At 39.7% G+C, this 12,395-nt stretch overlaps 1 protein-coding gene across 3 annotated transcripts in view; it reads left to right on the top strand.

Moving 5' to 3' along the window:
• Positions 1-12,395, top strand: part of PRICKLE2 (prickle planar cell polarity protein 2) — a 372,653-nt gene that overhangs the window by 290,054 nt on the left and 70,204 nt on the right. For all 3 annotated transcript variants that reach the window (XM_053721002.1, XM_053721001.1, XM_053721003.1), the window contains exons 5-6: positions 1,270-1,473; positions 10,359-10,545. In XM_053721002.1, the coding sequence (XP_053576977.1) occupies positions 1,270-1,473; positions 10,359-10,545 (391 nt within the window). The remainder of the gene's footprint in view (positions 1-1,269; positions 1,474-10,358; positions 10,546-12,395) is intronic.

The following is a 12,395-nucleotide window of genomic DNA, read 5'->3' as shown; positions in this document are numbered from 1 at the left end:
CTTATTATTTCATGCCCAGCCAAGGTTTATATATATATATATATATATATATATATATATATATATATATATATATATAAAAACTTAAAATAGGATAAACACTAGTAACACAAGGTAATAATGCCATTAGCAATATTTAAAATTTTATGACCAGACTTTTGGTCTGAGGAAACATCACCTATGAAATAAACAACCGTTTTTTGTTTGCTAAATCCAGCAAGTGTAATCAGTTTGTTTTCTGCTTTGCATTTGTTTGTGAGAGTGCCGATTTCTTTTTCATAATTTTACGTTAACATACCTCAACAAGTTGGGTAATAGGGACACAGAAGGGGTTTGTTCCCATTTTGTGGATGGAGCTGTGTTGAGAGGGGTCAGGGGTGATTTGGTTAGTGGATGGAATTGTGGGTGTGGGTGGTGGATGTGTCTGAGTGGTTGGTGGGTAATAGGTGGGTGTTTCTAAGCGGTTGGTGGGTGTGTCTGAGTGGTTGGTGGGTAATAGGTGGGTGTGTCTAAGCGGTTGGTGGGTGTGTCTGAGTGGTTGGTGGGTAATAGGTGGGTGTGTCTAAGCAGTTGGTGGGTGTGTCAGGGCAGTGCATGGGTGGGGCTAAGGGGAAATCTTCAATTTGGGACATAGTGCTGTCTCAGAGATCAGAATTAGGGACTGTCCCTCTCAAATAGGGAAAGTTCGGAAGTCTGCAATTAAAATATTGACTGGGAAAAATGTTTTCTGGCCTCCTCCCATGTTTCCTCTTCGCTGATAAAGAAAGTAAAATGCATTCATTTCAATTATAGATTTTATGTCCATTTAAAGGGCCATAATCATCCTTGCTCTTATTTGTGATCCACAGAGCACTGCTTGTTCAGAAGGAAACTGCAGCTGATTGAAACAGCAGCGCTTACACATCTGAATCGTGTGATTGGATCAGCTGCAGTTTTCGCTTAGGGCCAGCAGTGCTCTGCAGGTCCCGAGCGGTACTTCTATTGTGCGTTATTGCAGGGGGTAAAAACATACAGTAGTGCAGGGTCGATAGTCTTAAAATGACATGCTCCACTTAATTAGATTATGTAATTTTTCAAATATTATGGCCTTTAAACTATCTTTATTTATTCAACCATGTGATTAATCAGCGTAATGATGTGACATTCTTTTGCTCTTTAGATGCATTTAATATTTAACTGCAACATGTCGTGATGACAATTAATTACCATTTCTGTTTTTTACTTTCTATGTAGATAAATAACAGTATTTGCTTTGTATTTTTCTTTTAGTGTGGAGGGCAGATCAATGGAGGAGATATCGCTGTTTTTGCGTCTAGAGCGGGACATGGAATATGCTGGCATCCTCAGTGCTTTGTATGCTCCATCTGCAACGAGTTGCTTGTTGACCTTATTTATTTCTATCAAGAAGGAAAAATCTATTGTGGCCGACATCACGCAGAGTGTTTGAAACCTCGATGTGCAGCATGTGATGAGGTAAGAACAGATTAGGCTAATCACAGCAAATCCGCTCTCCAGTGGTAAGAAAAAAAAATCGCACTGCTCAAGTCTTGCATCTGTCTTGCTCACTGGGGGGAATCCGGATAGCTATTAACATAACTGAAAAGGTCTGTCAATGTATCTATGCATTTGTGTTGGACTCCTCACAACACATCTTAATTTAATCTGGTATTTCTGGGAGTCATTAAGAGATTACTAAAATATCTGGGTCATGATATACTGTTAGAATTTTTTTTTTATTCTGGCTCGTTTACCAACACAGATTTTGAATTGATTGTCTTCTGGGAAAAAGCAGTTCTACAATTTTGGAGTTTGTAGTATGGAATGAGTTGTCATTCACAGTACAGTGTTTGAACATTAAAGAGACTTCAAACACTTTGAGATGGTAATACAAAATGATAAATCGTGTGTGTGTGTATATATATATATATATATATATATACCTTTACAATATAATTTGATTATTTATTTTGTCCCCTTTTCCTATAATTCCATGCTGAAATTGTGAGTTTTACAGTTCCTGTTTGAAACAGTTATATTCCGCACAGCCATTGGCTGCACACTCTAGTGACCTATTTATAACTATTCCTAATTGGCCACTGCAGAGAAGGTAACCTAAGTTACAACATGGCAGCTCTCATTGTTTTATAGAGACTAAAACTTTACACTTATTTTGTCAATATTTAAACAACTAATGAGACTTTAAAAAATACATCTACATGTTATTCTCAGGCTAATATTTTCTATGATAACATCATTCTATCTAGCATTTATTTAGTGTTTAATTTCCCTTATTAACGCCAAATTTTTCTTTCAAAATTCAGATAGAGCATTTCATTTTAAACAATTTCCCAATTTACTAATACATTTTCTTTGGTCTCTTAGTATTGTTTGTTTAAAAGCAAGGAGATAAACTAAGAAGCGTGCACGTGTCTGCGGAACTATATGGCAGCAGTTTGCAAAAATGTTATACATTTGCAAGAACACTAGATGTCAGCACGTTTTCCTGCCATTTATTTCTTCAAACATCTCTTTAACAAAGAATACTATAAGAAGCAAATTTGATAATAGAATTCAATTAGGAACTATTTATAATGTCTATGCTCTGAATAACGAAAGAACAAAAATGGTTTTCATGAAAGTTTAAAGGGACAATGTACTCTTTTTGCTGCAGCCGCTTTGAATACAATTAACTCTTATCAGCTAAAAATGCCGCACTATGAGTGGGCAACATCCCTACAGGACATGCTGCCGAACTATATTTATTTCCTGATGAGTGCACCTTCCACTACCTGGTTGTAAACAAAACACTTTTTCTTCCTAATTGAAAACAGTCCACAGCTGCATTCATTACTTTTGGGAAATAAGAACTTGGCCACCAGGAGGAGGCAAAGACACCCCAGCCAAAGGCTTAAATACTCCTCCCACTTCCCTCATCCCCCAGTCATTCTTTGCCTTTCGTCCCAGGAGGTTGGCAGAGAAGTGTCAGAATTTGTTTTGTCTCTTATGGAGGGTACTACTCTTCGCAATGGGACAGGAGTTTTAAGTATCCCTATAAGCTTCTCAGTGAGGGCCTGGGTGAAAGTTAGATTCCGGAGATGCAGGGAGAGTTGTCTTTTGCGACACCATCCCGACTCATATTAACAGCTCCTACAGCAATCGGCGAAGACGAGTTTCGCACACTGCTTTTTCTCTCAAGTCCATGTCAGGAGCGATGCTACGACCTGTCACACTTGAAGGGCCGTGTTCCTGTTCCACGGCGTAGATTCTGGTAAGACGATTGTTTCATTTTTTATTATATAATGTTAACACAGAAGACAGGGTCACAGTGTGGCGCCTTTTATCTTTATAGAATCAAGGGTTAATATCTCCTTAGGGGGATTATTGAACAGGAGGGAATAATAATCTTATATGTTTATTTGATTTTATGCTGCTTTATGTGAGAGATGTTAGGCTCATAGGCTGTTATGGAATATACAGGTTTCACTTTCACTTTGAGTGCCATGCAGCTTACAAGCTTGGTGTGCTTTCTCTCATGCAGGGACAGTCCTGCATTGTGCACTATGTGATTTATTCCCTCTTTGCTGACCGGACTATCGGAGAGGAGTCATAAATCTCTGTACTGTCTGGGTCATAGGAGGTGGGGAGTGCCCCAGCCATTGGGGTATAAGGGTGCCGTTTTTTTAATAAGATGTTTTATCTCTCTAGTTCTCCGGTTATTGCACTAGCGATGGAGGATTCTGTTACTTTAGAGGGCACTCCCTCTATTACTAAAGAGTAATTCCTGCTTATATTGCCCTAGTTCCCCCTCTCAATTATGTTCCATATGCCTTGATAATGTGATAATATCAAACATGTTTGATACCACAGAGCCTGCCACCTCTGAGGAGTTGTCGTCCAGTGAGGTGCGTACCCTACATTGTTATCTCTATACACATGCAGTTTTCCCGTAGCATTGCGGATCCTCCATCTGGAGGGGGCCTTTTTTCTCCAGACGTTACTGTGCAGTTCAGACAGCGGTGTCTGCGGCCTTAATACTTTACCTCGCCCTGCTAAGTACAAGCGAAAGGCTACATATTGCACTCCTTCCGAGAGTACATCACATAATTTTTGGATTTAACTGATAGGGTTATCCGTGGATGAAGTTCTTCTGAGACATCAGAGTATGAACTTTCTGGGTCGGAGTCTGCTGCCTCTCAACCTCCAGCTGCAGAGGAACCAGACTTTAGTTTTAGGAATTTGAGCTTCTTCTAAAGGAAGTTTTTTGGCGAATTCAGGAGTTCCAGAGGTCATATTGCCTGATGAACCTTTATTTCCTAAATTGAATAGAGTTTGAGGACAGGGTGGTGCCTTCCCTTCCCTGCTCCTGTTGTCCCGGGTATTCCACCTTGGATTGTACAGTTCCCTGAGGGTTCGACTGTGCCTTACAGAATAGTGTGCCTTTGCGTGTTACTCAGACATGTTTTTTCAGTTATTGAACAACCCTATCATTATCGGATATGGGAATACTCAGTCTGCTCTTCGAATGGTGCACCTCATTAGACATGTGGGGATGATGTAATCTCCTGATTCTCCATGTATTGAGATCTTTTCCAGGTTTTTTTGGAAGATCAGGGCTCCGTTTAACTGGTCCTGCGGTAATCCTGTTTCTTTTTGTGTGTTAACCTATGGTTTGCCTTGTATTTTATTTTCATCCGATAGGATGTCCTGTCTGTTTTCCTTCTTTCCCTCTGAGGGAGGATTTATGCGGCTTGACGGTTAGGACCCGGATTGCAGGCTGGTCCTGTTTGGGTTCAGTTCTGTCTGGTAGCTGTTCGGACACGTAGCACCGCTCTGCTTGGCTGGTCCGGTAGAGGCGCTGAGTGCTCATGTTATCCTCTGTGTTCAACTAAGCATTCTAGAGGACTGGTAGGTCCGTGAGGCAGAAAGGATTGTCTCAGTCCTTATAGCCTTCATTTTGGATGACTGGGTCAGTGGAATTCTGCTGTGTCTCTCTCTCTTGTGTCTGGGGTTGTCAGACCCTAGAGCTCCTTCCCATGTAGTGGAGGGTTGGTGGGCTTGCAAACTCTTGCCGCCGAGTTGTGCAGTTTACCCTTTTTTTCTTTTGAGGCCCTGGGAATTGTCCTTCTGGACATAATTCTCAGCAGCTAGAAGTTTATTGGGTAGTTCAGCTGCCTTGCAGCGGATGGGTTGCAGAATGTGACCAGCTGCAGCTATTGCACATTGCCTGCGTACTGTCTAGCTGTTTTTTATGAGACCTTTTGGTCTTCCTCTGTTGTCTCCATGTGAGTTGGGTCTCCTTTTAGGGACCTGGGTTCCCCTCTGGGATATGGTCGTTCCCTGTTAGGGGCACTGGGCGTGGTCTCCTTGGGCTCTGCTCGGAGCTGGGGATGCTGTGCGTCCTTTTCTCTCTATGATCCTCTGATTGTATAGAGGTGATGCAGAGACCAGCTTTTGCTCGAGTGATTTTGGCTTCGGGGTATCCCCTCGCTTGTTGTTCTGCCGATGTTTGAGAGTCTATAGGCTCTAGTGTCGACTTTTATAGCCTTAGCTCCTTTGGAGCATTGGACTTTGGCAAGGGGTGGTCTCTTCCTTGGGTCCGGACTTGCAAGTTATCTCATTATCTGGGTTGATCTGGATATTGCATTGATATCTCCCTGTGGTCTGGTGTTTTATATCAGACGGGGTGTTAAGTTCTCTGATATTGTTTGTTTAAACATTTGGGGGCTCGGATCTGTTTTCTCCCTGGTGCTTCTGGTTGCTGAGGCTTCGTCAGTGTTTTCCTTTGTGGAGTTGTTGCCGGACTTTTTGGCTCTAGGGCTGGGTCGGGGTTCCCCAGTTCCTGGGAACTTGGGCTATGTCCTTTTACTTGGACTAATTGACCTGGTCACGGTTGGCCAGGTTGTCTGAATGCTGATGCTCATTGGGCTGGACTTACGCCTTTATGGTCGGTTTCCCTTGGTCAGCTTGCTGTGGTAACCTTATGGATTCACTGCTCTGCAGGCAAATGGGTTTGCAGTGTCTCTGCTGCAGCTATTACACATTGGATGTGTGTTAGCAAGCTAATTCCTTAGGGGAATTCCTTCCAAGTTCATCTGCATTGGAGATTGATCTCTCCTTTAGCCTGTGGCTTTGTGCCTTGTGGGCAGGTGCTCTGCCTTTTTGGCCTCATCCCTTTTCTTAAGGCGGGGGGCTTATTCTCCTTCTTATGGGATTCTCTTGGATTCAGGAGGTTGGAACTGAGAGTTAACCTTTCAGAGAGGGGTGCTTTTCTCTGGGTTGTTACATTCCATCTGGAGTCTTGCTGGCTCCGTGTCGAGACTATGGTGGGCCTTTTGGTAGATTCCTTTGGGTCTACGGCCTTGTCGTCTGTTTCTAAGGAGTCGGGTTGGCACCCGTGCTCTGTTTTCTTCTGTTCTGTTTTCAAAACCTACCGATGCTTGGGCTGGCCCGGTTGGGAGTGGGTTCTGAGATGCGTTGTCATCTTCAGGATCTAGGTTGGCATTGTAGTTAGCCCCCTGGGTTTACGAGCTGAGGGTCCCGGGTTACCATTCACTTTTGGGTTCTGGGTGTAACCTCTCGGGGGTTTAGTGGGTCTCGTTGAGGTTATGTGCTTCCCCTTTTGGAGCCCTGTGTGTAGGTCTAGCGGCTTTGATTGCCTGGAAGTGTGCCCTTTGTCTGTGAATTCTCCTTTTGTAAACTGTTCTCTTGCTAGCCGCTTTTTACTTCTCAGCAAGTATTCTTCTGTGTCATCCTAATGATGGCTGCGTGTTCTTGACTCAGGGTTTTTTGTCTGGGTCTGTTGCATGTTCTTATTTTGTCTGAATACTATAGTATTCTTAGTTCTGACGATGTGAGGACTCAGTCTTCAGTTGTCTTTCGGTGCTTTTGCACAATGTTGAGAGAAAGGTTTCTCTGTTTCGAGGCCCGGTCCTAAACCTCTGGTTTCTGCTTGGTTTGGGCGTAGCCTTCCCTTGTCTGTCAGGACCCATTTGGGCCTTTGTGAGCTGTGCTCGCTATTGGGGTTTTTCCTTTTATGGATTTTGTGGTGACCTTTCGGTTCCCCTTCGGTTTTTCTTTGCCTTATCCCTTGGTGAGGGCCCACCTGCTGGGCGACGGTGTCTCTTGGAGGACTGTTGGCTCAGTTGAGTCAGATTTTGCGGTCTCTAGCTAGCCTTCTGGACTATCTGCTGGTTAGTGCCCTTGGGGTCTTTCCTTTTCAAAGTTTTATGTTGGGTAGTGGTTTCTGGCTTGGTTCCCTCAGAATGGGCCGCCTATTGTACCCTCCCATTTTGGCATTCAGTGTCCTCTTTAGCTTGGGTATTGTTTTCCCAAAAGTAATGAATGCAGCTGTGGACTCTTTCCAATTAGGATGAAAAACATAAATTATGCTTACCTGATAATTTCCTTTTCTTCCATTGGAAAGAGTCCACAGTTTCCCACCCTTTTTCTACGTTGGGTGTCTTTTTATTCTTCTAGGACCTTTTTTCACCCTGATATTTCTTCTACTGTTCCTTGGCAGAATGACTGGGGATGAGGGAAGTGGGAGGAGTATTTATGCCTTTGGCTGGTGTGTCTTTGCCTCCTCCTAGTGGCCAGGTTCTTATTTCCCAAAAGTAATGAATGCAGCTGTGGACTCTTTCCAACGGAAGAAAAGGAAATTATCAGGTAAGCATTATTTGTTTTTATTACAATTTGTGGTTTATACATTTTATAGTTACCAATTGTAGATCTATTAAAGGGACATACTAGTTTTGATTATTATATTAATTTATTAGTATTCATTTTGTCCCTTATATTCCAAAGAATATTAATGTATTTGCAGAGCTAGATAATTCATGCAATAAATAAATACCTTCAGCAAAACATGTGTTGCTCATGTTCTTTATGTTTCAAGAGAGAAGGTTATGTGACTGATATTTATTGGTGAACTGATTATTAAAGGGACAGTGTACACACATTTTCATATAACTGCATGTAATAGACACTACTATAAAGAAGAATATGAGCAGATACTGATCTAAAAATCCAGTATTAAAGCTTTTAAAAACTTACTTAGAAGCTCCCAGTTTAGCACTGCTGATGAAGTTAGGCCGGGACACCCATTAAAAGTGGCTGGGGAAGCATAAAGAGCATACACTCTCCTCTCACCCCTACCCTCATATGAAAAGAGCCTTTAGACAAACGGGAGCAGCAGGAGTGTAGACTTGGGTCTACATCTGATACTGTAGGGCTTGGTTAGGAATCTGAAAAACAGCACAATTTTTTTAAAAAAAATAAGCAAACCTATACATTGTTACAAAAACACTCCCAGGTGGGCTATATAAATGGATAATCTATAAAACATTTATGCAAAGAAAAATAGTACAATGTCCCTGTAAAGAGCTGATATACTGTGAGAAAACTCAGCTATCTAAATTTCTACAAGTGTTTTGGGGAAAATATTTGAGCTGTTGAGCTGGTGAGAAATAACTGATGTCTTATCTTCCCTATCCATACAGCCAGTCAGCAGAAATCTCACTGCAAGATATCCTAAAACAGTATTGGGTAGGATTAGACAGAGCCTTAGGGATATGTGAAAATTGATCTAACATTTCTATATTTTAATCTCAAAGCTGTCCTGGTTGTTGCTGGTAATATGTTCCACAACTTGATTTTACTTTAGGGGAATAATAAAAAAAAAAAATTGGATAATGTTATCTTATATAAGTTGTAAACATTTATTGCTGAGCTCTTTAAGTGTCAAAAATCAATTATTTTAGAATGGGTTTATGACTTGTGGATGTGTAAAAGGTTAAATAAGAAACCCTGTAGGCTGCCAGAGAATTTGTTACTGAATTTGTTACTGAAAAAGCAAAATAAACTATTTCCTATTGACAGCTAGTCATGTGACAGCTAGTCATGTGACAGCTAGTCATGTGACAGCTAGTCATGGATGAGAAAGAAATTGCAGCAAATTACCTATTTTTAAAGAGATATGAAATACAAAAAAAAATTATTTCATGATTCAGATAGAGCATGCAATTTTAAATAACTTTCTAATTTATTTTTTTCTTCCTTCGCTTGGTATCTTTTGTTGAAAAGCAGGAGTATAAGCTTAGGATCCTGCTCATGTCTGGAGCAGTGTAGCAAGGATGTTAATTATTTGCAAGAGTACTAGATGGCAGCACTATTTCCTGCCATGCAGTTCTCCAGACAACCTCCTAGATATCTATTCATTAAAGAATACTATGGGAACAAAGCAAATTTGATAATAGAAGTAAATTGGAATTTTCTAAAAAATAAATGTATGCTCTGTCTGAATCTCAAATGCAAATGTTTCATATCCCTTTAATATTGGGTGGACAAGCAACTTTTTTTCTCTTGACTAGTAAACTATAGTGATATTTTCCTGTATATTACACACACACTCACTTATATATTTGTGTAACTGTCTATTGTATAGCATATATGCATATCTCAACAAAATATATATATATATTTTCCCCATATAAACCCTCCCCTAGCAAAGTGTTTCCACTGGAGAAGAGGATGCTGGGTAAGAATATGCAAATTAGCCTGACAATACTTTATATACCAGCTTCTCTGTGCAGATGTTAGAAAACGACCACATGTCGATAAGTTTTTAGATTCTGCACTCTACTATCCATGGTGTGTTTTACACTAGCGTGAGGGAGTTAAAAAATCAAGCACTGTGACCTCACTTCCATATCATTACCCAGAATCCCTTTCTTCAGTTTAAACATTATTTGATGTCAGAAAAAGTAATTTTGTATGTGCACATGTGCTGAAATAATAAAGTGGAACTTCAGTTTATAAATCAATGTCTATCTTTTTTAAAGGGGCACTGTAGTCGGAAAGTTAGATAATCAAATTAATTACAGCATGTAATGTTTCACTACGTGCCCTGGAACTTTATGAGTTTAACCCTTAAAAAGTTAAAATATTGCTTTGAAGCCACAGAGAACTGCTAGTCCTAAGCAGGTGAACGAATTGGCAGTGGCGGACGTACAACCATGACAATCACAATGCTTATGGCTCATTTTCAGGGGTTGAAATAATACCAAGGTGAGTAGTTAAAAAATACTTGCTCTAACGAATTAGACCTTGTAATTTTACTACTACACTGTCCCTTTAAATTTCAGAAAACGTCAGCTATACAGCTCACCACATAGGGCACTTGGGCACTTTGTGAAACGCGTTAGAGAACCACTATGGTGAGCTGTGTACCCAAAGTTGTACAGGTACTGCTGAAGCAAATGCAAATAAACATGATTTTTATTCATCTTTTTATGACCTTACAATCTTATTTTATAGATAATGTCTCTAAGAAACTTTAATATATCTTTTTTTCTTGTTAGATCATATTTGCTGATGAATGCACAGAGGCTGAGGGGAGACATTGGCACATGAAGCATTTTTGTTGTTTTGAATGTGAAACTGTACTCGGGGGTCAGAGATATATCATGAAGGAAGGACGGCCTTATTGCTGCAATTGCTTTGAGTCGCTGTATGCTGAGTATTGTGATACTTGTGCACAACATATAGGTAAGCAGTAAGCACCACTGCCGGTTTGACAGGCACCTGTAAAAAAGTTTGAGGAACCACAGGAAGAATGTACTAATGTGCGATGTTAAAGGGATACGCCCATATGCTAAATCACTTGAAAATAATTCAAACATATCTGTAAAAAGCTGATTCGATATTCAAAATTTCAAATGTAACATTCGATTTAACAAACAGTATTCAGAAGTTCTATAGTTTATGTGGTAGATCATTTAGTAAATTGATACATAATAGATAAAAATATGTAAATTTGAATGTTTCTATTTAGAATATTGCATGATTCAAATGTTACATTTAACGAAAGCATTAGAAATACTATTACATTAAACAAATGTTAGAATGTTGTACAAACATTCCAAATTCAAAAAGAATGAACAAATATGTAAAATTCGTTTCATTGTTCGAATGTTGCAAAACATTTGCCCATCCCTATCTGTGAGCAGTTTCCGTTCATCTACTCTTTCTGCTGTCATCTGCATGGTGATAAAAAACCCAATCCGCATTATCACTGCTGAGTTCACAGTTTGTTTTACTGTTATATCAGAGGCTTTCACCATAATCTTGCAAAATGTTATATAAATGTCTATAAACAGGGACGGTAAATAAAGTGACTTTGCCTACACATGTCAGATGAAGGCTCGCCTGTAAGTCCTGATTGGCTGCCTCAAGTACCATTACAATATGAATATGCACAAATACTGATCTAAAAATCCAGTATAAAACCTTTTAAAATCTTACTTAAAAGCTCCCAGTTTAGCACTGTTGATAAGGTTAGGCTGGGACACCCAGTAAAAAAGGGCTGGGGAATCAGGAAGAGCAGATACCCCCCCCCCCTCCCTCCTTTCTTGCATATGAAAAGACCCTTTAGACAAACAGGAACAGCTGGAGTCTGTAGACCTGGGTCTACATCTGATACTTTGGGGCTGGGTTAGGAGTCTGAAAATCTGCACAATGTTATTAAAAAAAAAATAAGTACAGTACAAGAATAAATTGTTACAAAAACACACCCAGATGGGCTATATAAATGGATCATCTACAAAACATTTATGCTAAGAAAAATCTAGTGTACAATATCCCTTTGAAGAGCTGTGCATGCCAGATAAATGCTCGCTTGTAAGTCCTGATTGGCTGCCTCAAGTTCCAGTACAATAGGGTGTGGCTACTGAGGAAATGTTGAGGTAAAATATCTTAATTTTATACATAAATATGTTCATTTGATATTTTCTAGTCCGCTTAATTCTTACAAATATACTGCATTACTTTTATGTAATTCAGCAGTTGGGTAATATGCTCCTTTATTCCTTATTTAATTGTAAATCCCAGTATATTCGAAGTGTTTTGAAATGTTGTTTTATCTTTGATATAACACACAAGAGTTTATTAGAGGGAAATTTAAAAGATCTTTAAAAGGCTATCGTGCATTTAAAAGAGCAAAATCTAAACATGGTACACTTATTTTCTGGTTATGTTAAAGGGACACTGAACCCAAAAAAATTCTTTCGTGATTCAGATAGAGCATGCAATTTTAAGCAACTTTCTAATTTACTCCTATTATCAATTTTTCTTCATTCTCTTGCTATCTTTATTTGAAAAAGAAGGCATCTAAGCTAAAGAGCCAGCCAATTTTTGGTTCAGCACTTGGACAGCACTTGTTTATTGGTGGGTGAATTTATCCACCAATCAGCAAGAACAACCCAGGTTGTTCACCAAAAATGGGCCGGCATCTAAACTTACATTCTTGCTTTTCAAATAAAGATACCAAGAGAATGAAGAAAATTTGATAATAGGAGTAAATTAGAAAGTTGCTTAAAATTGCATGCTCTATTTGAATC

Source organism: Bombina bombina, chromosome 7, assembly GCF_027579735.1.
Source record: "Bombina bombina isolate aBomBom1 chromosome 7, aBomBom1.pri, whole genome shotgun sequence".
In the NCBI taxonomy this organism is placed as follows: Eukaryota; Metazoa; Chordata; class Amphibia; order Anura; family Bombinatoridae; genus Bombina; species Bombina bombina.
The sequence above is the reverse complement of the archived record's forward strand: the minus strand, read 5'-3'. Positions and strand labels throughout refer to the sequence as shown.